Consider the following 25,503-nt stretch of genomic DNA (forward strand, 5'->3'; position numbering starts at 1 on the left):
AGCCCAATGCAGAAACGATTGGAGAACTAACGCAAGGTCAAGGTTTTAGGACTGTGATGTCCTTATCTGATACTGAGAGAGAGACGACCACTGTATCAATTTGATTGTGCGAACTTATACCGACCCATATCAACATGTATGGAGACCTGATATCCAACACGCCCGGGTCTGAAAGAATATCACTGAAAAGAACAGAAAACTAGATATCAAATTGTTTTCGCAAACACTTCGACCCTACAGACAACGTTGGATCTCGATGACATGACGCATAGCAGTCTACAACCGTGGTAGTTGGCACCGAAAACGAGCCAAAGTGGCTTCTCAACACATGCGGACTTTATTCCAGCCAATGTTCGTCCTTCCTGATCTTCAGGGGCTGAAGATGTTGTGCCTGGCCCCCAATAGCCTTGAAGCTATATGATTTGCAACTAGGCATTTCCAGGCCAACACTCTACGCCACACTCGCCGATGTCCGCCGCGGCCCTTACCGTATGGTGTGACTCTGAAGGCGAAATCGAATGACATGTCCCGAAGTCTTCATTCGGCAGGCCAATGACAGTTCAATGTTCAAGAACAAAGTAGCAAAAACCACGGAACAAAACACAGCCAGGTAGATTCGGATGCAATGTAACTCCTCCACCGCGCACTAGGGCGGAGGGCACCGGTACCCGGGTGAATGGGAGACCCTTTTTTTAGAATCCCGCATCTAAGTATGTAGCGCTAGGGCTAACGGGGAATTAGCAATGGAAGAGATTTTCGATGGCTTCAAGACGCACCATTGGATACAGAGACGTCGGGAACTCACGATCGATGAATGTGCGGCTGCAAAGAAAGGATCGTGTCTTAAGCTCAACGAGAACGACGGATGATCAAAGGATCATCGAAACGACAACCTCAAACCCATCACGCATGTCGAACCGACCGCATACAGGAGACTCGAGCAGCCAACAAGCGCGGAGCCGGGCATAGCCGCCCCCTGTCTACCGACATTCAGTTATTGAGACGGAAACCCACGCATACACTCTTTTCCGAATGGAATCCCCCGAATTTCCGGGATGGGCTATTCTCGTCCTGTTTCTGTTTGGGCACAATGGCACAGTGACTCTCCCATTTTTACGGTAGCCTCATCAGGTGTCCCAATCCTGAGATGGCGTCTCGTTCCGTCGGCAAACTTGCAACGTAGTTGCCTCTAGTACCTCCAAATCAGAAAACGCGCTATTCCTTGCAAACATCTCTGCAGAAAACCGGCAGTCAATATTATGGCCCCTTCTCGTTGTGAAACAGAACAGAGTTCTCTGGAGCTATAAGTATCAGAGAACATGATCGCCAGAGCCAGAGAGAGTCTTGCCTTGATCCTGGCATCTCTGGACTCCCATGTTTGAGGCAATAGCAAGATACTCATCCGCTAAACAATGCAACCTTTGGACAGTGATCGTCGACCTTCCTATGATGATATACAAGTAAGTGTCAGTCGCACGGTTTCTTTGTTCGTGCTCCTTTCCCACGAGTTATACCCGAACACGGCCCTGTACCACGGGGGATCTGCTTGTCCATGTCTGTCCAAAGCTTATCGCCGAAGGAATGTGATAACCATGGCTCAGAGTGGCATGTTTTCCGAAATCATGGCCTGATATTGCCGGGATACTCAGATATGATCTGCCATCGCGCCCAGAATCTACCCGCTGCTACTAAGCCAAGAATCGGACCACTGCCAGCAGTTCACACTTTAGTTTCTGGTAACCTTTGAAGTATCTCAACTGACAGTATGACAGCCATCGACCCATCCGAGCATACCATGCAATCATCCTCATGACCCGTACATCTCCGGCTATGCTTGTTTAGACTACCAACAACTTACTCATTCTGACTTCTCAACCCCCGCGGTTACTCTACAATTGCAAACAGACAACTACGCGAATTCAAGAACCAACTGTGCGCCGATACAACACGCCCCGTCCAGATCTCATGGCGTATATGCGGATCATCATATACCACACTGTCTCCGCTCGAGCAGCTTCTCGGATGGAACTAGCTCCGTAGGGCTGACACTGTCCACCTCAGCACTCACTGTGTCCGGCTCGATACCGGTTACATCTCACTCAGCTTATCTGCTGGGCTCTCTCACCTCCCCTGTTACAGCTTTTTCAGCAGATGTCGTTACTGCCAGTTCATTCCCTTCTGATACATGGCCGACTTGCAACCAAACGCACACTGCATGGCCCCCCTACGTGGCCGACGAAATGCAGTACGAAAGCCCAACCACCGCGGGACTATCTTTGCAATCGCTACCCGACATATTGAAGCCTGTATTGGGTGGGGGTTATAATGGGGAACACAAATACATCGATCAGAACATGATCACTACCTATACAAACGCATATCGGCGAAGCCAGGCAGCATTAACAGGGGAATTAGGTGCTGCGAAGAAAAAGGAGAAGCTTAGAAAGAGACGGCGACACCGACTGGCACAGACAGAGGACGGACAAATGGTTAGCAGCAAGCTTGAAGACGAAGAATCAGCACATAGCCCGTCGTCAGCCGGCACGAAACTCTCAGCTGCTGTCAATCGCAGCTTGACGGCTAGCCGCCCGTCCTCGCTGTTATGGGTGCAGGAAGATGTTGCTGGAAGTTTGATGAACCCAAAAGGCAAAGAAAAGGGGCGAAAAGAAGACAGCAAGAGCAACAAGAAGAGGAAGCAACAACAACAACAACAACAACAACAACAACAACAACAACAACAACAACAACAACAACAACAACCAGTTCAACAATCATACAAGGGGGTCGGCTTAAAAAGGATAACGAGTAGAAGAGCCTCGTATGCGGAGCAAGCATGGGAAGCCGGAATTTGTGACGGTGACACGGACATGGTGCTCAACTATACCACCACGCTCGACAACAACAGCAACAGGAGTTATTCCGTCACTGGACATGACTTAGACCTCGACACAGCACATACAGCGAGTCCCCGGCAGGAAATCGCCCGCATCAAGCACAACAAGGTAGAACAAAAGTACCGTAACCGACTCAACGCCCACTTCGAAGCGCTTTTGGACGTGCTCCCTCCCTCGGTGGCCCTTCCCGGTGAGCAAGGGTTCGAAGCCGAAACCACAGAGCAGACACAGCCACTGGGAAGACTTACCGATATGGCTGAGCTGGATATTCCGGACAAGGAACGCCGAGTGAGCAAATCTGAGGTCCTTGACCGCGCAAGGATGTACATTCAGACATTGGAGAATGAGCACAAGCGACTGGCGGCGGAGAGGAAGCAGTTGAGGAAGATCTGGGATGAGTATGGGAATGCGAATAGGGAAGGTCAATGATGCTGGGTTGCGAAGTGGTGAAAAGACAATCGAAAAGAAAAAAAAAAGGGGGGGAGAAGGGGGGGGGGGAAGGGAAATCATGAGGCATTGTTTGCACCAGGTAAATACACACATGGTAAGTCACGACACTAGAAGCGTTTGGAACACGAAATATACGAGGATTATGTATGATAGGGCAGAGGATTTGTCGGAACATATATTAAAATAAATAGGAAGACAGCGTTGTCTGGCGATAACCGACTTATAAACAAAAGGAAAAGCGTAAAAGGGAAGGAGGGCATGGCTAGTCCAGTGGTACATAACACATTAACCGACGGTCCTGCACCTCATGTGAGTGACAAGAAATACATCAATACTAGCCATATTCATGAAAACACTTTCCAAGCACTAGATATCCAGCTTCTGGATAAAAAAACGAGTGACTTGTTCTAATTTGACTTTTTCCCAGACTTCTTGTAGTGTACGTAGGACATTGAAGCAACTCGGAAAAAAAAAAGTCTTCAACCTCCACGCCTCAGCTTGCGAGACTCACAACGGACCAAGTAAATATACGTATCTCCCGGTATTTCAACCCTGCTTTGGTTGGACTTCTGACATTTGCACCCCGGACCGAAGGACTGCCCTCCAATACCCCGATTTCATATGCGCATACAAAGACGAATCAAAACGATCCAGTGGTCAATCAGAATGAGTGTCGAGTGTCATGCACACCATTTATTCGTTCGGTCCCTTACGGATGTGGGGGACCGGGATCCGGATCGGTCCAACGTGCCTGTTCGGTTCAGCTACCTATTGATTGGACACTGAGAGAATTGGGTTCTTGTTCCTGGAAATGTTTAATGTGACGACAGATCCAGTCAACGAACGCATGGAGCGGGTCCGATTTGAGCAAGGTATAGTCCTTTGAGTAGATGTCATGCTTGAGATGTATTGATGTCGCACTACATAACTTGGCCCCAGAAGTATCTTATTTATCTTCTCGCGATTGATATGCACTTCACGTCCATCGATCAACCAAACCCTGAAGCCATCATTATTCATGTTTTTCATCTCTAAGCAGTCGCCTATCAAATCCATATCCAAAAAGCACCAGATCCAAGATGACTCCCAAGCCAAGTAACTCAAGCAATGACAATGAGGTTGAAGGAAACAGGAAAGGCCAAACAAGGCCGTGGCCGTGAAACTAAGAGGAGAGGGAGGCAATGAGCCCCCTTACTCCTCATCATCACCACCAGCAGCAGCCTTGGCGGCATCAGCCTCCTCCTCGTCGTCATCCTCGTCCACGGCCTTGGAGGCCGAACGCTGTGCCTTCTTGGGGCTACCCTCTTCGGCCTCGGCCTCGGCATCATCATCTTCTTCCTCTTCTTCGGGAATCTCCTCCTCGTCCTCATCCTCTTCGTCACCCTCCTCCTCTTCCTCGTCTTGTTCCTCTTCCTCCTCGTCTTCGGCAGCTGCCGTCTTTAGCTTCTTCTTGGGAGGGGCTTTGTCTGGAACGTCAGTTCTGTCAGTTATATCTGTCCAAGACTAGCTAGCAGGGGCAAAGTGGGCAGGGCTGCAGTGACTTACCTGTGGTCTCCTCTTCCTCTTCCTCTTCATCTTCGCCTCCTTCCTCGCCGTCGTACTCCTCATCTTCTTCGTCGTCATCAACATCCTCTTCCTCATCGCCAGTGGAGACATACCTGTGGGAGGCCGTTTGTCAGCTATCCTAGCTTGGATGAAAGATATATTCATATGCATGTCTTTTGCCTGTCTTCGTTTACCCACTGAAAGTGATGGCGCCGCCTCTTGAAGTGTCGGGTGATCGCAATCCACACCAATATACGATTGGCGATTCAACTAGCGACAAAGCAAAGCATTGGCGCCGCAATGCGCAAAGGCAGCAAAGCTCCGTCACCAACGCGTGTTCTTGTTGCCGAGGCACATCGCAAAACGATGACGAAGAAACAAAGAACAGATGAAGCTAGAGAGGTGAAAACAGCGGGTAGTACTTACTCCTCTTCCTCCTCACCGTCAGAATCCTCAGGGAGGGAAACGAGCTCTTCGGGCTCCTCTTCAGCCTTTCTCTTGCGGGTGGCAGACATTGTGAAACTTGTTGAATTAAGTAGTTAACGCGATATCGGAGAGACTCGCAAAGTCGCGACCGAGGCGGTAAAAACGCGTGTGAAAAGGTGGCGGAAATGGAGAAAAGAGAGAAGAAAGAGGAAAGACGGAGGGAGAGAGAGAGAAAAAAAAGATCTGGGGGAAAGAAGGCTGGGGGTGGTGGGTGGTGGTGGGCGGCAAAGCAAAAAGCGTCCGAAGAGAGAGAGAGAGAAGTGGAAGTGTAAAGAGCCTAGGGTAAGCAGAGACACCCACCCAGTTGGGGGAACTCTGACTGGGGAACTGGGGGAAGCTCCAAGCCTCCAACTACACTAAGACCGGCCGCGGCCAGCCCACGAGAGCTACGTACTGTACCTTATTACGTACCCCTGGTAGCCAACTGGTCTCTGAACCTGGGGATTATGGCTTAGCAAGTACCTACCTTTTAGCTACGCTACTATGACGGTACTTCTGCCCAGTAGTGTTACATGCAAAGTACAGGCAGCGCTAGAGACAGCGGGAAGAAGGGAAAAGGGGAACGCGTGCGGAGAACCTCGAAAGCCTTTTTTTTTTTTTTTTTTTTTTTTTTTTTTTTTTTTTCTTTTGGGCGACAACGAGAGAGGATGCTGCTGGCAGTTGCGAGAACAAGAGAAGGTGAGACTTGGTGAGACTCTTAAGAGGGCGGATACTGTAGGCAAGGGAAGAAGAGTTTTGAGCTTCCACTTTTTTCCCGGTTTACTGGAGACGGACCTTTGACTAGGAACCAGATTTCCATGTACACCTCGCTGCCAGCTTTGTGGTTGAAGTCAAAGGCTCTTCTTTCCCAGCTGAGGAACTGAAGCCCCATAATACCCCAGCATCAACAACAACATCACCAACGACGGAGTGAAAAGTTGATGGCGGACCGGCATCGTAGTATGTAATATCAGATAACCTCAAAAAGAGAGGAGCGGTGATCCGAAAAGATTGTTGGAAGGGAAAAGCTCTATTGTCCCGCCATCACCTCGAGGTAGTCTGGCGGTAGAACGCCCCGGTTGATAGGCGGTGCTGGACGCTTCCATAGTGTACAATGGAGAAACGAAAAGACGGGGGTTGCTCCGCCTGCGTGAGGTGTTGGGGGGGGGGGGGAGGCCGGGGCGCTGCACGCGTTGCAGGAAGCTGCATGCAGTCTCGCAGCGCCAAGAGGGGGAGCTGCTCGAGCCGACGCTCTGACCTTTCTCTGGCTTGTGCATCGCCAGCAGCACGTCCTGCGCAGCTTTGGATGTGGGTCGACATTGCCAAATCTGACCTTCCGAGTGGTTGAAAGAATACAAAGAAGAGGGCGCTTGGATCAAGGCCCACTTGGCTGTTGATCGTGACGTTACTGCACGTGTTGGGAAGGCACGTTCGCGGCAAGCTTCCACTTCTCAGCCACATTTTGCATGTCGATTGTTGGTTGGGATCTGTCCTTTGGTTCGTTCCAGTTTCGAGTTGGTCTCGTTGGAGTCTGGTCCGTGTCTTCGAATTCCGTTCCTCTGGATCCGATGCTCATTGTACACTACCAGTTATCACTCTGCCAGATTTCACAATGTCAGCGCCATGTTCCCAAGTGATGTGCGCAATCCGGACGTGTAGTGTAGTGTACATAGTGTAATGTCAATGCATGACACTAGTGTAGTCCACCGAGGACGTCATCGATTCGATCGCGCAATCACGTGAAATTGGAGGGTTGTCACTGGCTTTGTGTGAAAAGTTCGATGCGAGCAACTCCAGTGACTGCCAGTTGCAATCTCATATGAGACCGGCGACATGAATCTCTCTGGCCGTGTTCCCGGATGAGCGTATGTTCTCGTTGCTGGAAATGACAACCATGAATCGCGAACTGGTATCGGAACCTATCCCCCTCATTCCATCCTACCAGTTCCGCCTAATCTGTATATCACCCACGGAGGCACCACTGACGGCGGTCGTCTGATCGCGAGCACAGCAAGAATGCGAATTGCGCTTATGAGCTGGGTCAAGCCTTCGCAAATGACGTACTGGTATGCTGTATCAGCAACCGGCTACCGGGTAACTGGTTCCATACCAACTGGTGATCCAGATCATGCATCTGGGTTTTGGACGCGCTGACCGGTCCACAGCATGACCACCACAAGAATTTGTCGGTCCGAGTTGGGGTAGTTCACACTCGCCGACAATCAATAGTCGGCCTCCAAAGTTTGCACTATGGCATTCTGGCCTTGTCCTCGAGGCAACGCATCGAATACATGGCGCTCCATTGCAGTCATGAAACAGTCACTGAAGGACTGTCCGGCCCAACGATCCAGAACTGAGTGTTGAATGTTATCCAGTAATCTAGGCAATCGACGTCGTGCGGCCCACTGTCTCACGGGTAACGAACACGTCGTACGAGTCCCATTATCGACGCTGGTCCGTTTACGGTTTGTTCGCCTTCGGCGCCGTCGTGGGTCTCTCGTTTGCCTGTCACCCATACGTACAAACCCTGGGGTACATGGCCGCTAGCCAGCTGGTGTCAACTTCCGTGGAGAGGAAAGCCATGCTGTGAGATTGGCGATACATCGGGTGCCGTGATCTTATATCTGTTTGCTTGCGCCTGGTGTTCATAACAAAGGGAATGACAAACCGGGTGCAGGCCAGACTCGGCCCCGTTTGCAGACGCCACACCCCTGGACTGCTACCCATTAGCAATGTTGACTGGTGATGTTCATCCAGGATGTCAAACGAGGCGTCATCGCTTTGAATAATTTCCACGCCCGGGGGGGACCATGAGCTGACATTGCAAGATTGGGACATGTGACTTCGTATCGAATCCGGCGTCGAGGACAAGTCTTTACGCACTTTTTCTGTAAAGGAGAGGCCGATAGGTATCGAGTCGACATTGTTAGAAATAACACATCGACGCCTCTTAACATATAATCCGAAAAAGTTCTAGGCTGACTATGCAGGAACATTAGTAAACGGACTCGCCGGGCGGGTTGCCTGAAAGCCAGTTCCTACCTCCGGCCGTAACGGTGGAATTGCTAATTTGGAAAATGGCTAGGTTGTCAGGCTGCCGATGCGAGGTCGCAGGCCAAGAAATTTTGGAATTTCGAGAAAACAAGAGAAGAAGTGGAGCGCTAGGAATTTGATCCAATTTCAGGACCATCATGGCTGCCCGGTCCCACATAATCCATTGAAGGTCTTTTCTCTGTCTCTCTCTGACGAGCTCTTCCTGTTTTAGTTACGTGGCAACTGGACGCCGACCGAGTAGCAGCTCTGTTGCTCTGTGGTTGTTGCTCGCTGGTAAACTGGAGCATCTATTAGTACCTACTCGACTTTTGACGCTCTCAAGCGTCTTGCCTCTCGGAGCTGAAAACAGAAACCAAGCCCAGGATCGCGGATCAGATCCCAAGTGGTCCGAAGCCGCAGGTTCGCTTCAAAAAGCAACGGTACACTAGGGGGGAGTTCAAGATCGAGGCAATGGGCAATGACCACCAATGGCAATGTCGAGAATGCTTTACACCACTCCACCGCCCCGCTATCTAGGAGTGATTCAGAGTCAAGCTTGCCGATCATCCCTCGCTCATTCGACGTTTCGTTGTTCCCGCCGGTGCTCCGACCAAGCCACGCCCGAACCCCTTACTACGATGGAGGTTACATAGCTCAGTTAGGAATTGTGCTTGCGTAGAGGTTTATCATAGCCCCTAAAAGCCTGTAACAATGCCTCGAGCAGACCAGGACAACCTCAGGTCCGTTTGTGTATGTACGTGCAATAATAATAGCTTGCGGCACTGTCGAGGCAGTATACAAACTGACAAGAGCCATCATGAGCTTTGTCTGGGTGGCTTGTAGTCGGCCAAGATGAAAGACAACATCGTCCGAACGGAATCCGCTTCTAGCAGCAAAAGGGATTCACACTCATTCATGCAACTTTTGTCATCCCACTTCGGCGAGTGTAGTGTAGACAGTATTTTATCCAAAAGCAATGCCGACTTTCACCCAAGCCTTTGCCGATATCCCTCGCATACCAATAAGCCTTGAGAGTCGTTGCTTTCAGACAGCCTTAAGGGCAAAAAAACAAAAGAAAGAAGAGGCTACTACCAAGCTGTGCGCGCGGGGTAGGTATCGGGTGTGAAGTGGTCTCCCATATCAACCCCCGGCCGCTGCAGGCGTCGTAGCCCGGTGACGAAAAAGAACGGAACGCACTTTTGTGTGATGGTACCAACGACCGGGCGGCTACGGTCCGTTCTTTCCAGTTCCCCACTGCAGTGGTGTTCACCCGTCGATCTCCACAGAGGCCGGGCCTGGGGTCTCTCTGGCTGTTGTAACACGGATACATTTCTGCTACCTCGTGAGTCTATGAAAAGGGCTTGCAGAGGTCCTGCATACATACCACACTAAAGGTAAGGCGAGCAATGAAATGAGAGGGATCATTTGATGACGACCAGAGCACGAGCTCTCAGGGTGTTTATCGAAGAGCAGGGGCACGGAAAAGCCGATTTTTGTCGGTGTCGATTCGCCTATCGTCATCTTATTTGCCCAAGTTTTTTCTCGAAAGAATCGAGAGAAAAGCTGGGTTATTGCTTGGATAGAACGATACTTAGCAACATGGCTCTCAACCCGCAGCGTTGGAGGGCTGGAACTTGGAAGAGCCTTCTCAAGGCCCCTGCCCCTTGCTGGGACGAACCTGACATCTCTTTTTGCTCTTGTGCGTGTATCAGAAAGTTGGTCTTCCTTGTCGACCCAAAACAAGAAAGCCGCAAACGCCAGAGGCACCTTTGACCACCAACAACCCAAAAGTGGAAAGGGACGGGAGACGGTTGGTGAATATGTAAGCAGCGAGTTATCAATCGCACAAGGTAGGATCACTCACTCACATATCCACCCGGTCAATTCAGGTACCGCGCACCTAGGCTTACACTGCAGGAGGCAGGTACGGGGCCCAGGATCCCACGTCCGAAATTTTAAGGTCTCGGTGTCTCAGCTTTCAGGCACAGTGGGCAATTTCCGTGGGGGGGGGGGGAGGGGGATTTGGGAGCACTCAGCTGCAGTCTTCTCATTCAACCTCCAAATGCTATCACAAAGCTCACATTCCTTTTTTTTCCGCGAATGCATGCTCTCGGACTCCACAGCGGGCGACTTGAAGCGAAGACTGCGGGACCAGACAGAATACGCAAGTCGAAAGCGTTGTGAAGAGGTAAGAAACAGTTCAATGGGAATCCACCACCAGGGACAGGATGGTGGCTGTTAGCAGCAGTAGAACGGCCCGGCTCCCTGGTCTCTGGTCAGGACTCCTGTTGCCAGTCAGTCCCTCTCCTCCAGGCTCAGTATGGCCCTCATTTTGGGTGGGTAATTAGCGACGCGAAAATATTAACAAAAAAAATAATTGTGACTTGGGAGGAGGAGCCGAGTGGGTTTCTGCTCTCGGCCTGGCCTTCTCTTTCCTAACTAACTCCTTTCACCTTCTTCCACTTCTTCCGAGAAGCTAGCAACTCGGGCAATCTCCAAGTCCAGCTTGCTTGTCTGGTAGTAACAACAGCCCTTTCCAGACCACTTTTATCCAGATTCGGCTTTCATCCCATCCGGACTCGGGCTTCCATTGGACACCACCAGTCCTCGATTCCAAAGTCACTGTTCGAGTCCGCGGTTCGGTTCGAATCACTGCCCTAGGTACCCTACCTAACCTGATGCTTGGCTGCTGTTGATACGCAGCTGCCGAAACGGACGGATCTGGGTTGGCATCTGGGTTGGTGCCGTGTCTCGCTGTATCTAATTCTGGATCCCCGACTGTGATGATGCTGCTGCTGCCGCTTGGTGCTGCAGGCTTCGCATGACTGATCCCGAGAGACGAGACGAGACATAGCCACGCATTCTTGTGTTTTTCCCAGAAAACTAAACCACTATCCAGCACAGCATTTGGCACCGGCATGATGCATCCTCCAAACGAACGGGAACGGAGTCACCATTTCCACTTTGGTCGTCGTCTGACTCCGAATAGTGCAGAGCTGAACAGTGCCAATGGTGGTGCCAATGGCGCCGTCCCTTTGCCGGCTCATGCTGGACCCGGACCCTGGCCGAAACACGACGCTGCCGCTTCAGGTCCGTTGCACCATCAGCAGCAGCACCCTCAGGCCCTCAACAACAACCACCATCATCCCGTCCACTGCAATCCGCTCCAGCAACATCCACCACTCCTGAACAACGATAATAACCACCACCACCACCACCCGATCCGCATGGAACCGCGCCGAGGGAGTCATGGACATGGTCGCACATCGCCCGCAATAGCCTCAGCACCAGAAGCGCATTCCCAACACCCGCAGCGCACCCAGTATGCCAGTGCAATGAACCACCACAGGCCGACTGTGCCCCTGGCGCTCCCAAACCGCACCCCGGCCTCCCCTCGCTGGGATTCCATCGATGCACGCTCGAGAAATGTTTCGCCCGTCCCTCCGAGTCCATTCCAAGTGAATCACAACCACCACATCACGTCACACAGATCGTCACAGAGGTCACGGGCCGAGTCGACCACACCCACTGGCACCCCGAGACTGACACCGCGCTCCGTATTTCCCGGCCTCTCCTCCCACCCCTTTATACCCGAGGCGCTCGAGCCCGAAGACTCGGACCAGGACCGTGACCAGGACCAATTGCAACCACAAGAAGAACGAGAAGACCCGGAACCGTCGCCTACACGGCTGTCCACCCGCAAATTCCCCTTGATCGGCCGAGGAAGTCAGCAGATCGACGATGAGGTGATGCGCCACTCGCCAATACCGCTAACGCCCACTTCGCCCGCCCACAGTTACACTTCCTCAATTGCCCATTCTCGCCGGGCCAACACGGACTCAGTCATGGTTGTCGAGAACTTCTCCCGTCCGCGCAAGACGAGTGTGTCTATACGATCCAAGAACTCGGACATTTCCGTCATGCGAGCGGCGCCTCCGGTCCGCCATCACGATGAACCTTCGTTCGACAGCCTGCACCCTGCAAACAACCACCCGACACCATACAACGAAAACATTGCGCCTAATCAATGGCCCCAGGACCGCCGCTTCTCCACTGCGTCTTCGCACTCGTCAAGCACGTTCTCGTCTTCGATTGCCAAACGTCCGTCAAATGACCAGCTTCAAGCCGCAGCCAGGGACCAGCCGCCAGTAACAAGGCGCCCCTTTGCTGGACGACCTCCGCCGCCTGTCAGTTACAACAACCACAACAACTTTTACTCGCCTACGACCCGCGAACCTCCGGCGTGGATACAGGAGGAATTTAGGCCACCAAGCTTTCGCTCTCCATTTGCTACGAACTCTGGAGAGCGTTGCAGTATTCTAACCACCCACAGCATTACTGAGCAATCCATCATTAATGGCTATGCTCGCGCGAGTTGGCGAACGAATTCGGTAGCCGACGACGGCCCGAGCATCGAGGACGTAATGGTCATGTATGAGCGGGGTTTTAATGATTCGGAAATCGATAACATCGGTTTTCGCAAAAGCCGGAGGTTTTTGGACGATACCGACCATTTTGACCCGGACATCGGAGTATTTCCCCTGGGGGATAACTCCCGGCCTGCCACCAGTCATTCGGACCCTGACACCGACCGGACGACTAAAATCTTCGAGGCGATGCACGACGATCCACTGCCTTTACCTGGAGCGAGGCCAATATCCCGAAAATCCGCCAGGCTATCCAATTTCATTCTCCGGAAATCGGGACTCATGAACTCGTTGCCAAAGGACATTGGCTTGGCGATCACCGAAGACATGGAGAGGAAAAGGCAACAGAGTATCACAGAGTATATGGAGAAGCAGAGGCAGGAATCAATAAGCGGGGAGGCTATGGAAAGGAGGAGGCAGGAATCTGACGCGAAGGACCCGGCGAAGCACGACTCAGCCAAGTTAATGGATGGCGATAATGTAATTGATTTGCAGGCCCAGGAACCCGCCATGGCAGGTACTCCCACGGCACCGACGGACTCGATGGAGTCGATGGAACCGATGGATACCCCTGACATTGACGAAGTGGAGGAAGAAGAAGAAGAAGAGGAGGAGGAAGCGGCAGTGGAGGAGGAGAAATTTCGCGCCATCCTGACACCGATTCCAACAGCGAATATGCCAGTCGAACCACCGGAGGAACCGGGTAGCCGTGACCGATATGGTTTCCGAAAAGCCAATTCCAACGTTACCCGTCAGCAGTATGACGCCTGGGATGCCCAATACAGCGAATACCTGGCACGCCGCAGGAGGAAATGGATTGCTTTTCTCAAGGATAATTCTCTCATGACGGACAGGCCGAACAGGTTTCCCCCAAGAAGTAACAAGACCAAGAGGTTTATTCGGAAAGGCATTCCGCCCGACTGGCGCGGTGCAGCTTGGTTTTATTACGCCGGGGGGCCAGCACTTCTCAGCAAGCACAGGGGTGTATACGATGACTTGGTCAGGCGTGCAGGACTAGATCCGAAAGGTCCAGGCAAGCTGCCGGATACAAAGGGTGAAGTAAAGCCGTTGATCTGCGAAGACATCGAGAAAGATCTACACCGAACATTCCCGGATAACATACGATTCAAACCGCCACCATCGACAACACCTGGTGGTGACAGCCAGGCTGCTAGTGGATATATCCCGGGCGTCACCCAACCGGCCGACCCTGCCCAGGAGCCCGAAATTATTAGCTCTCTGCGCCGCGTTCTCCATGCATTTGCCTTGTACAATCCACGGATCGGCTACTGTCAATCGCTGAACTTCTTGGCTGGGTTGCTTCTTTTGTTTGTCGAAACCGAAGAGCAGGCATTCTGGCTGTTGAACGTCATAACGCGAGTCTACTTGCCAGGGACGCACGAAATGAGCTTGGAAGGCTCCAAGGTCGATCTTGGTGTGCTGATGGGGACGTTGAAGGATTCGTTACCCAACGTCTGGAAGCAGATTGGTGGAGACGAGCTTGAAGGGAACCCCAGCAGAAGACACCGGTTAGGGAACCGCGTGAGGCACGGCGGCAAGAACCTCAGCATCAGCGATCCGAACCGACTCCCCGCCATCACGCTGTGCATGACGGCCTGGTTCATGTCGTGTTTTATCGGAACGCTCCCAATCGAAACCGTGCTGCGCGTCTGGGATGTGTTCTTCTACGAAGGCTCTCGCACCCTGTTCCGCATCGCCCTCACCATCTTCAAGCTCGGCGAGAATGAGATCAGGGCGGTCCAGGATCCGATGGAGATGTTTGGTGTGGTACAGGCGTTCCCTCGGCGGCTGATCGACTGCAACATGCTGATGGAGGCATGCTACAAGCGGCGCAACGGCATCGGACATCTGACTCAGGAAGCGGTGGAGGAGAAGCGACAGGAACGACGCGAAAACATCCAAAAGTGGAGGGCCCTGCAGGAGGCCGCTAGTGAGGCTGGACCCCGGCTGAATAGGGCCGCTCATATTGGAAACCCAGCGTCCAGGTCGCAGGCTGCTGGGCTGGACCTCGCTGCCGAAGACGATGGCCACGGCAACCGGAAGGCTTCAACGCTGTTTAGTAGAAAAAGGGGGGATCGTGAACAGTCAAGGGCGGATGAGGTGATGTAGTGTGCACCTCGGCCCGTGTCCATACTTGCTCTTGGTCCTCTGAACCTGAACCTCGGCGGAAGCGTTCATCACAACCATAACCATGATCACTTGGAGAGCGGGAGCTCCTGAGCAGAACAAATGCTTCCTTCCCACTCTTACTCGAATATCATTCAAGCTTCCATCATCTATCTGCCGGCATCATACCCAACCAAGACTAGCCATTTTTTTTTCTCCGCTCTGTATAACTCCCCCCGCTCAGGCGGTGCCTTTTACCTATTGTAATTTTTCGATACCACCATGGGCATATCAAACCATAGCATATATCCTTTAAAGGTTTTAGCCTTTTATCCAACACAACAAAGACACATACAACAACACTACTCATCCAGTTTATTCGGCTGACTTGACGTCTTCCTCAACAATTCCCTTGTATCTTGTCTACACTACTACCTACCTACTTTACCTTTGATGTTGTCATGACTCACAAGTCTTGTTAATTCTTCCATTCCCTAAAGGGAAAGGGGCTGTTTTATACCTTTCCATTATGCACAGGCGAAGCCTATCCGCCTTATAGCACCCCCCAATCTCTATCATTACCAACCACATCCTCTTGCAGAGGGCGCATCTCCCTGTCTTTTCTTTTGTACATATCTTCCTTGGGTGGTCGGGAAGCGGTTGTTGTGGCGCTTTGTGTCTTGTGTTGTTCGTTTGATTGTTTTTTCTGCGTTTGTATGTACACGAGAGGAAGAGGGGATCGATCTCAAAAAAAATACGCGGAATGGTTTTGTTTTTAGAAGGAGCCAAGGTAAGGCAAAGGCAAGGATTATTCATTCAGTCAAGGTCACATATGGTCAAGGTTTCCAGGCGAAAGGAAAGGGAAAGAGAAAAAGAGAGCGAGTTGCTATGAAGGGGACAAGTTCGAGGTTCGAAAGCATAGCATAGCATAAGCATAGGCATAAGCATATTGCATAAGTTGAACTACGTACAATCAAGCATGACTTGAACAGAGCAAAAGTGGGTAATCATTGTGACTCTTTTTTGAAGGGGGGTATGTATGGCTCAAATCTAATTTCCAAGGATTTTCGCATTAGACATTGCTATGAGCCTCATAATAATGCTTGCTCCATCATCAGCTGAGCCAGTTCGATGTACTTCCTCCACTCTTCGTTCCCATGATCAATGATGCCTATCACTATTGGCCTTGTCTTGCGTTGATGTCTAGCAGTTGTCAGACCAACCCAGGCGTTCAGTGATCGCCACGTCCAGTTCTGGTTAAGCACTTTTCCCATCGATAACCATCTCCAGCCTAGTGCTAGCCTTATTCATCAAGTCCAGTTATTTTGGTAACGAGCTTGCCATACACCCGGCTTCTTTCGATTCCTTCTAATCCTGTCGCACATATGCCGGTTAAAGAATCCTTGTCACGAACCTCCCATCCCCGTTACGCATCACGTCGCTCGTATCACAGAGACTCTGTGTCATCGCTATGCATTTTGAACAGCTTCATCAAGTGACAAAAAGCGTATATCTTCTAGCAGCCACCTATCACCTACGCCCCTGCCCCTACGCAGGTGGAGCAGGGCGGGACGCCGAACCCGAGCTAGCACCTCCTTGCCTACCAGCAGCGCGACCAGGATTCACAGCACCAGTAGTAGCACCCGCAGGCGCACCATCCTTCTTCTCCGGAGGGGGAGGAGCCTGCACAAAATTCACCGACCCCTTCGCATACCTCTCCACATACGCCCTTGCATTCTTTTCGAACTCGGGCCGATCCCTCCGGTACTCATCCGCAATGCGCTGCTCGAGCGCGTCGTCGGGCATCGGTTCGACGAGAATGTTGCGCACAGCCTCCAGCACGCTGATGATCTTGCTCGCGGGCTTCCAGTTCTCGGATTTCAGCAGGCCCAGGCAGATGTTCCCCAGCGAGTCGTTGGTGATGTTGGGGTGGTAGATGCGCGTCGTGAAATTGATGGTCGGAGGCTTGAAGGGGTAATCGGTGGGAAGCTTGAGGATGAGGCCGAAGCGACCGGGGGCGTAGACGGAGTTGGGGGGCGCCGTGACGGTGACGTGCCAGGTGTGTAGGTCGGCGTCAGAGGGGAGGGTGATGGAGATGCCAGGGGGTGGGGCGGTGGTGCAGTCTGCGAATTCCTGGACGGAGGGCGAACAATAGGGTTAGTTTCGTGGGTCTTTTATTTCATCTCTTCCTTCTCCCTCTTCTTCCTCTTTAGGGATGTCGTCAGGTTCAAAAGGCAGGGCAAACGATGTGATATTTACCTTCGCGATGCGCTTCGTGGAGGCCATGGCTGCTGGTAGGTAACACACTCGACTAAACCAAGTAGTACTTGGACGGGATGTACCCAACGATGACTGATGTAGCGGGTGAGGACGGATAAGAGGTAGAGATAGATGTTCAACTTCAGATGCTGTGATCACCTCAAATGTGATTTGGCAGTTGTGAGACTCAAAGTGAACTAGTAAAATGACCGACGGCGGTGACGTTGGTCAACAAACAAGGCGTGCATAAGCTTGTTTGCGTGCTCGTGTTGATGGCGGGGTAAGCGGACTGGGCTGGTGAGGTATTCTTTGCTTATGGGGGAAAAAAAGGCAAAGCAAGGATGTAGAAAGTGACGACGCAACGAACAGTGTCTTATAGTAGTTGGGGATATACTGTCCTCTAGGAAAGAGAATGTGATGATGAATGGTTGAAAGATGCTGACTGATGTCCACGAAGGAGAAAGAGCGAGAGCTCCGTCGTCAAGGCTGCAGCACTCCACGCCCCACGGCAAGTGCTAGGTGCCAAGACCTGACCGGTAGGGCGGTTTACTGTGGGGCTATTTGTGGTGGCATTCAGAGCGGGGCCGTCCTGGTCCATGCCGCGGGTGATGCAACGTGAGCATGTTCTATGCCTTGGGCTTGGAAAGGCCGTTACCAATCTGTAATAGGGATCACCATAATTTGAAAGCGCATCGACCAGAGTTATCTAGTCAGGAACTGCCTAAGAATCAGGTCCAGAATACATCAAGTATGCTCAAATTCTTGATTAGAGGATTTCCAAGGTGTCATTTCCATGTACTGACCGTGACGTGGTCGGTTTGTTTTTTTCAACGACGAAGAGAACTTGGGCCATCAAGGCCCTCACCATATTCCGGCAGGCACAGACTTTGGGCCGGATACAGGGGTTAGGGTTTACAGCCTACTTTACAGTAACAATCACGGCGAGGAAGACTACCTCTACCATGAGATTGCAAGTATATCGTACGTCCATGAGAAGTAGAAAGCCGAGCCACACCTGAGCAATGACAAAAAGTGAAGACCAATGATGTGTTTTGGCAAGACCCGTTCTGCCTAATGATAAACTCTCGAAAAGATTTCTACTCTAGATCCAGCGTCGCCATTACCAACGTTCGGTGTGTGTTGTTCTGGGATTCCGTCACCGGCGCCAAAAATCGACAAATTCGTCGAACTCCTCGGGGCCCGATGACTCTGCGCTTGAGTCAAGCGACCCTAACCAAGGTAGAGGCCCCTAATTTCCTCTTGTCGAACTGTCATGCTCACTCTCATCATCCGTATCCTCATCCCCAATCTCCTCCTCTTCGCCTTCGCCTTCTTCCTCATCACCTTCTTCCTCATCTGCCTCCTCCTCCTCCTCTTCTTCATCACCTTCATTACCTTCTCCGTCCTCTACCACTTCAGCACCCTCCTCCTCTTCCTCCTCCTCCTCCTCCTCCTCCTCCTCCTCCTCTTCTTCTTCTTCTTCTTCTTCTTCTTCGTCTCCCTCTGTGTCTTCCTCTACATCACCTTTATGCTCGCCTGGCCTTACATCTTCTTCAGCTTCTTCGGCCTCCTCCTCATCCTCCTCCTCACCCTCCTCTTCAGCTTCAGCATCTTCATCGTCTTCATGATCCTCTTCGCCCTCTTCGACATCTCCCTCGCCTTCCCCGTCCTCCATCTCCTCATCCACATCCACATCCTCATCTCCCTCTTCCTCTGTCTCTCCAACCTCCTCAACGGCTTCTTCGGCGTCCTCGTGCTCGCCTTCATCATCATCCTCATCTTCGACCTCCCCTTCCACTTCATCTTCCTCCTCCTCTTCAGCATCCTCCGTCCCCGGCACTCCATGTACAACAGCAGAAGCACTCGCACCACTGCCATTACGAGGTCGGCCAGTCTTCAAACCCCATCTCATCGGTCCTATTGAGCCACCCTCGGTCGCCTTATGCTGATCAATGCTACTGCTTCCTGGCCGCTCATGCTGAGCTTTGGCTGCCTGGCTTTTATGCCAGCTCGGCTTCCTTGGCGTCCGCTTTGGCTCCGATTTTGCCTTCTCGTCAGCGCTACTACTGCCTGATTCCGAGCTCGAACTGTATATCGTAGGTCTGCCTGGGGTAAGAGGGGTCGTAGCAGACGCGGCAACGGCACCACCGGCGGCAGAGGCATCTACGCTCCGCCTCAGGTTGGGGAATAGCAGGGATGGGGGAATATCGTCCTCGTAGTCAGCCGGCACATCACTGAGATCGCTCTCGTCGTCGGCTGAGTCGTGAACGCTACCAGGAGGAGAGGACATTGCTTCTTCTTCATGCTCATCGTCGGCCATCTGGGTATCGTCTTGTCCTCTTCTGCTGCGGCGACTGCGAGGCCGATTGTTGTCTTCATCATCGGCGTCTTTCATCGTAATATCCTCGTCATCATGGCGAGTAACATCTTCGTCTGTCTCATCGTTATCATCATCAGCGCCTTCATCACGGGTTGTCTGACCCTTCCTTCCGCTACCACTAGATACGGAGCCTTTTCGTGATGATCTGGTGACGCCGGACAAGGCTTTCGGTGGGCCCTCTGCGGCCCTCAACACGGCTTGTTCGGCCTTGCGTAGGACATCCGGTCTCCGAACACCAAGCTTGCGACCGCGGTGAGCGATGTCCCCATTAAAGGATAGTTGCTTTTCTGACATTTTGTCGGGTTGCTCGGACGGGGCCCGCAGAGAACCTGAAGCAGCGGCAGCAGCAGCAGCACGTTCTCTCTCCTGAAGAGCCGGCAGGATGCTGAGAGTCATGGATTTGGGTTCTTCTCCTTCTGCCGGCTTCGTCGTCAACTCTCCCTCACCAGCCCGGCTATATTCATCACCGCCTTGCGGCGTCTCCGAAACAGCTCGCTCAGGAACCATTTCGTGATGGATGATCGAGTAGCAATCATTGATCAAGTCATCAATCGGTCCAGCTTTCATCAAGTTGGCGTTCAATTTCTTGAGCTCGATCGCTTCCTTCATGGCGTTGAGGGCGGCATGATTCTCAGCCTCTGGCGTGATGACCCATTCCACAATCTTCTCAGCCACCGCTTCAAAGTCCTCTGGTGCAACGTTCTTGAAAGGATCCTCATCATTTGCTGGAATATTGAATGCCTTCCGGATCATCTTGAGGTATATCTGCACGCCATGTTGCCATAGTTCGCTGAAGTGGTAGAAGTCGACACCTTTCTTCCGAATGCGTCGCAGTACTGCCTCAAGGTTGGCTCTGTCATTCATGACGGCCAACAGCCGGGCCATGTACCGGATGTATTGCTCCGTGTAGACATGATGACGACCGGGCCGTTCAGCATCACACTTCCAGACGTTCATCACCATCGTCTTGGTGAACATGTTCTCGCGCAAAACCGCAAAGGCCTTGGAAGCAGCCTCCTTGCTTGCCTCCTTCTTCGTCTCGTCTTCCTCATCTCCAATCTCGTCACCGTCGAACAAGAGACGAGCATGACGAATGATCATACGATGCTGCCAATTTGACTTGTCCTTATCTCTCAAGTGACGCATGTACCTGAGCATGTACTCGTGCCAGTCCTCATCGTTTTCAAGCGTAACCTGTTCACCGCGACCAGGAGCAAGTGGCTGTCGTTGCAGAATGTCTGCAGCTTCCTGGCGAGGGAGGTCGCCGCGGGTAACGAGCTTATTGATGACTGATAGGATCTTGTAGTGTGGCTCCAGAATCGGATCCTGGCCGTGCCGAGGTTTGGGAAGCGTCCAAACAACCTCGACAGTTTTCTCAAGGGCCTTGATGACCGCTTGAACTGTCGGTCGGCCGTGCCTGTTCTTTTCATCGAGCTCGTCCTCTGGCTTCTGATACATCTTCCATAAGCACTTCGCTATCATGTATGGATTCTTCCAGTCCTTAGGCTTGCCAGCCATGGCTTTCCGAAACAAGCTCGCAGCAAACTTCCATACTTGGTAATCTGACATCTGATTATGCAATATCTCCTTGTAAGTACCATTGCCCGATACTTCGATGAAGAAGCGGTGCTGGTCCGAATGCATAAAGGGCTCCATGGCAAATGGTTCACGGCTTGATGCATACATTCGCATGCCAAACTCGTGGTATAGGTCATAGAGCGCCTCCGTATCTCCACCCGATAACGCGTAGACGTTGGGGTCTGAGGTCGAAGCGTAAGAGTGTGATAGTGCGAGAGTGTAACAATGAATTGACTGCCGCTGGAACTTGACAAGATCTGCTCTGTCCTTGTTCATTTTATCAGCGGTCCAAAGAACCATATCATCCAACTCATAGTCGAAGCATTCGGCAAGACGAAACCAAGCATCCCACCTGTCTGGTGTGTACTGAAGCTGTAATCGCAAGAAGGTGACTGCAATGCGTAAATCGTCCAGGGCACCCGGAGTCTGGCGACGGTTGAGGTCGACACCCTTGAACTTGGTAAGGGCAATCATACCCAGCAAGAAGAACCAGCCGTGCTTCGCGGGTGCGCTATCCGGCGTGTTGATAGTGACTGCATCCAGGTCGACATTGCCGGTCAGGGCCTTGTACAGATGCAATGGGTGAATCGGGGTCTTTAAATATTCGTTAAAGTTCCGATGATTGTGCATCATTTGAGCTGTTGACTTGGCAGAGCCAATCGCTTGCTGCATCGATTCGACGGTGTTTTTGAGGTCCGACTTCAACAGGTCCTTCATTGTCATTCGGTGAGCAAGGAGGCTGATCTTTTCCACCATCGCCAATGCCTGGCGCTTCTCGAGCTTCTCAGGTGGGCAGTCATGCTCCTGGACGTCCCAGATCCCTACTCCAAGCTTGAGGCCATGAAGGTCATAGAGGACTTGGCCGAGATAGTCTTCCCAATTTTCGATATTCTTCAGCTTCAACAGTTCGACCCGCATCATCTTGAGGAAGATCTTATTGGAAGACTTGCAGTATTTCCTTAGACCAAGGACTTGGTGAACGGCCGCCAAGTAATCGGCCAGATCATTTTCGGGCGTCAGGAAAATGTCTGGGTGAAGATTTATCCCCATCTTCAGAACCGTGTATTGCAGGGACCATGTTCTCACTTGCATCTCCCGAAGTCTGTTGAGAAATGATGCAGCTAGAGATCCAGTTGCCGGAGGTTGGATGATTCCTACACTGGCTTCATCTTCGTACATAGCAGCAACGTGAAGAAGACAGCTAACCTTGGCGAGAGCGGCTGATGTAGTCTTGATGTGTTCCTCATCAATGATGTCGAACGAATTGTTGTGATTCAGCGCTAGATGCAACGACTGAATGATTTGGTCATCTAGGGCCTTGAGCATTGTCATGAACAACTCTTTTCGAGCTGCTTGTGGTGTGTTGACGTAGTCCTTTCGCTCAAAATCGTGCACAATAGTTTCGATACTCCGCAGAAAGCACGAGAATTGTTTTGTGGTGTACTTGATTTTGCCGTAGGCGTCGCCGAGCCTCGACCAGAGCAGTAACCGGAGATCAGTGCTGCTCTTCTCGATGAAGTTCCACAGGTCCTGCAGCCCTTGACTGGCGCAATCTTTGACGGACTTAATGTTTCCAGCAGGCTCGGTGTCTTCGTCCATTGCGTCTTTAGCAGGGTTCGGAGCAGCTGGGCTATTGATGCAGACTGATTCGGGATTAAGCACAGGCTCCAAAGTATCGATAACGGACACGGGATTGTCCTGTTCTTCTTGGAAGAGACCCAGGAAAAACTCCATGGTTGTGAGCTTGCTAACTTCACGATCGGCAGCGGCTACCGAAATCTCCGGCATCACTGCGTTGTTTGGCAGAACAATATCGGGGACCGTAGTTGTCGCAAGATGATCGCGCAGACTATGCCAGCAATTGAGAATGTGTTCGCGGGGTACCCCTTCAGTAACTGTAATGAAGACCACAGCTGCCCAAAGGAAGCGGATTGTCAAAGCATCATCAGTTCCGAGATAGCGTCGCCGGCTGACTTGCGTAGCTAAATCCCACCACCTCCCCAACCTTATCCGCGCTTTAGTCCGCGTAATTTGCTCCACGACGCTGTTAGGGTTCGTGATCCGCTCGTACACATCAAGATGTAACTCAAAAAGCATGTAAACCAGATCGACAATATCTGTAGGAGGCTGGTGCCCGCTCGCGTCGCTCAGCTGCCATTGCTCAAGGTCGTAAACGACTCGTTCGTAGATTCCTTCGTCCAATCGGCTAATGACTTGAACGACAGCAACCTTCATCTGATCTGACCATTTCTCTGTTGAGTAGCTCTCTGCAAGAGACTTGACATACTCATAGACGACATCCTGGATTGTATTCCAGCCTGAGTTCATTCTCGTGACGAAACCACGAATATTTCGTACATCGTCGAATTGGGGCGGCTCAATTGCCCTTTGGGATGGTGATTTGGAGTGTTCTAGGAAAGCAGACAGGCTAAGTGGTGGACTTTCTCTCCCGTCCAGCAGGATGCTTGCAGTTTCTTCGTCGAAATGAAGTATTGCTTCTCGCAAATCAGTCGTAGCAGGATTCTGGATCTTACTTGTCCGATCATCCGAAGCGCAGGAATCCAGGATCTCGGTTATCCTGTCCAGTGTATCTCGGTCTGTCACTCCAAGATTTTCCAGAAAATTTTTGGTCATTTGAAAGAGGTTCTGGTCGGCGGCTTGGAAGGGCTGAAGCTGAGTGGCGAGAAGTGTGGCAGAATCCATAGCCTCCTCCGGTGCTGTCTCCCTTCGCCTCGTCCTTTTGCTCCTCTTGGTCTCGCCTTTCTCCTCATCTCCTGGATCTGGTATGCCAGCGGCAGATTGCGAACGTTTTCTTGTCGGCAACGAAGATGTTCGGTCCTTTGGGGGCTGAGCCGCTCTGGCCTCTTCGACAATGGTAACTTTGGTCTCTTTAAAGCTGGATTCAGCTTCTTCGGTGTCTTGGGCCCCAGACTTCTCCGCCGAAGTGACTTCAGCCGCCACCGCCGCCGCCTCCTCCTGTGTACTTTCTTCGGGAGGCTGCAACTGCTTATCAATCTCCATCTGAACATCTTCATCTTCGACAATTCCTTTTGGTAGTTGGATCGTGACAGCCTGACCAGAAAACCCATGTTCCGCCACGAAGTGAACCAACGCAATACCAAGTTCTGTCCAGGAGTAGCTTGGGATATTCATGACAAGACGAGGTTGGCCAACCTCGTCAGAGTCCGGTCTTGGGGCAGCCATTGTTTTGGTGTAATCAGGGAGTGATGGTATGGGATCGAGGTAACGCTCCAAGAATTTCGGAAGACCTTTTTCACGAAATGACTTCATGATAGGATGGCTAAGGGCCATCTTGTCGTCCAGGACCTCGAGTTGTCGTTTGAGCTGTTCGCCAGCGAATCCTTCGGCGAGCGAAGGGGGTTCAAAATCGGTAACAGCAGGGTCATCGTCCAATTCCACAGCTGCCTCCAGACTGTAGCGACTAATTCGTGCGCTCTTGAGAAAAGCGGCAATCCTCGCGGTCTTCCTCCATAAGTCGGCATCGGATGGGTCATAGTCGAGGGCGGCGCTGAACTCGTCCAAGGCTTTCTTGGCGTCATGTTGAATGGCGGCCTCATCGTAATCGAACTCGCTACCCAGTTTGCTGGCCCGTGCCTTGTGTTTTATCCGATCGACTATGAATTGGCCGTGATTCTTGAAGGATAGGTACAAGGTCTGCGGTAGAGTGCTGGCGATCCCATCTACATCGGCAGCACCGACCTCGAGCCCCTGGGCAAGGGTGGGTTCAACGACAAGAGTGCCATCCGGTCGCTCCTCAGTGCGCTCGTACTCGGTCTTGCTCTCGGGGTATCTGAAAATCTCGGACTCAAAAAGGGCATTGTAGGCGTCGGAGGCTTCGTCAAAGAATCGGGGCCCTTGGGCGTGGAGCTTGAGGGCGTTCTGGAATAGTTTCAAGGCATCATCGACCTGTCACAAGACTTCTATAAGCGGTCGAGCTGGCGAGAATCACGACGGGCAGACAATATGTACTTGAATTTGCTTGGTTGTGTCGATTTCCTCATCGACGTTCTCTTCGGGCTCGACGTTGATCGCCTGAAAGGTTGGCTACAGAAAACAGACATGTGAGCAGGTTGGCCGTCTTCCACAAAATGCGCTGAAGAGGACACCCCAAGCTGCCGGCCAATCTTACCATGTTGCCAGAATCGATACTCTTTTCATGCGGTTAACAAGTGATAAGAGTGACGGCGCAACGGTATAGAGATGCCGGGTGTGGTATACGGTGTAGCCCAGTGATTAAGTGTTGGGCTAAGAGGCAGAAGATTATTTGTCTTGCCTGGTGAGGTAGTGTTGTCGACGGGAAGTAAGGTAGAGGTAGTCGTCAGAG

At 51.8% G+C, this 25,503-nt stretch overlaps 5 protein-coding genes across 5 annotated transcripts; 3 read left to right on the top strand and 2 right to left on the bottom strand.

Annotated features, from left to right (window-relative positions):
* The first annotated feature begins 1,257 nt into the window (after positions 1–1,257).
* On the top strand, positions 1,258–3,383 carry B0T23DRAFT_218237 (uncharacterized protein). The gene is made up of 2 exons (XM_062833684.1): positions 1,258–1,460; positions 1,773–3,383. The coding sequence occupies exons 1-2, from the start codon at positions 1,413–1,415 to the stop codon at positions 3,321–3,323; spliced, it is 1,599 nt and encodes a 532-aa protein (XP_062690059.1). The 5' UTR covers positions 1,258–1,412; the 3' UTR covers positions 3,324–3,383.
* A 3,635-nt stretch (positions 3,384–7,018) lies between these two features.
* Positions 7,019–7,787, top strand: B0T23DRAFT_218296 (uncharacterized protein). The gene is made up of 3 exons (XM_062833685.1): positions 7,019–7,312; positions 7,366–7,448; positions 7,520–7,787. Exons 1-3 carry the CDS (start codon positions 7,222–7,224, stop codon positions 7,709–7,711), a joined length of 366 nt encoding a protein of 121 aa, XP_062690060.1. The 5' UTR covers positions 7,019–7,221; the 3' UTR covers positions 7,712–7,787.
* Positions 7,788–9,098: 1,311 nt separating this feature from the next.
* On the top strand, positions 9,099–14,944 carry B0T23DRAFT_407133 (uncharacterized protein; the record flags this gene model as incomplete). Its single annotated transcript, XM_062839162.1, has 5 exons — positions 9,099–9,127; positions 10,005–10,201; positions 10,609–10,723; positions 10,918–11,048; positions 11,292–14,944. The coding sequence occupies 5 exons, from the start codon at positions 9,099–9,101 to the stop codon at positions 14,942–14,944; spliced, it is 4,125 nt and encodes a 1,374-aa protein (XP_062690061.1).
* A 1,408-nt stretch (positions 14,945–16,352) lies between these two features.
* On the bottom strand, positions 16,353–17,413 carry B0T23DRAFT_218340 (ubiquitin-conjugating enzyme/RWD-like protein). The gene is made up of 2 exons (XM_062833687.1): positions 17,201–17,413; positions 16,353–17,074 (listed from the first exon to the last, which is right to left on the bottom strand). The coding sequence occupies exons 1-2, from the start codon at positions 17,225–17,227 to the stop codon at positions 16,490–16,492; spliced, it is 612 nt and encodes a 203-aa protein (XP_062690062.1). The 5' UTR covers positions 17,228–17,413; the 3' UTR covers positions 16,353–16,489.
* A 1,036-nt stretch (positions 17,414–18,449) lies between these two features.
* On the bottom strand, positions 18,450–25,311 carry B0T23DRAFT_398604 (uncharacterized protein; the record flags this gene model as incomplete). The annotated part of the gene is made up of 3 exons (XM_062838373.1): positions 18,450–25,058; positions 25,149–25,211; positions 25,309–25,311. 3 exons carry the CDS (start codon positions 25,309–25,311, stop codon positions 18,450–18,452), a joined length of 6,675 nt encoding a protein of 2,224 aa, XP_062690063.1.
* Positions 25,312–25,503: the final 192 nt, after the last annotated feature.

This window comes from Neurospora hispaniola (genome assembly GCF_033458365.1).
Source record: "Neurospora hispaniola strain FGSC 10403 chromosome Unknown B0T23scaffold_7, whole genome shotgun sequence".
NCBI lineage: Eukaryota > Fungi > Ascomycota > Sordariomycetes > Sordariales > Sordariaceae > Neurospora > Neurospora hispaniola.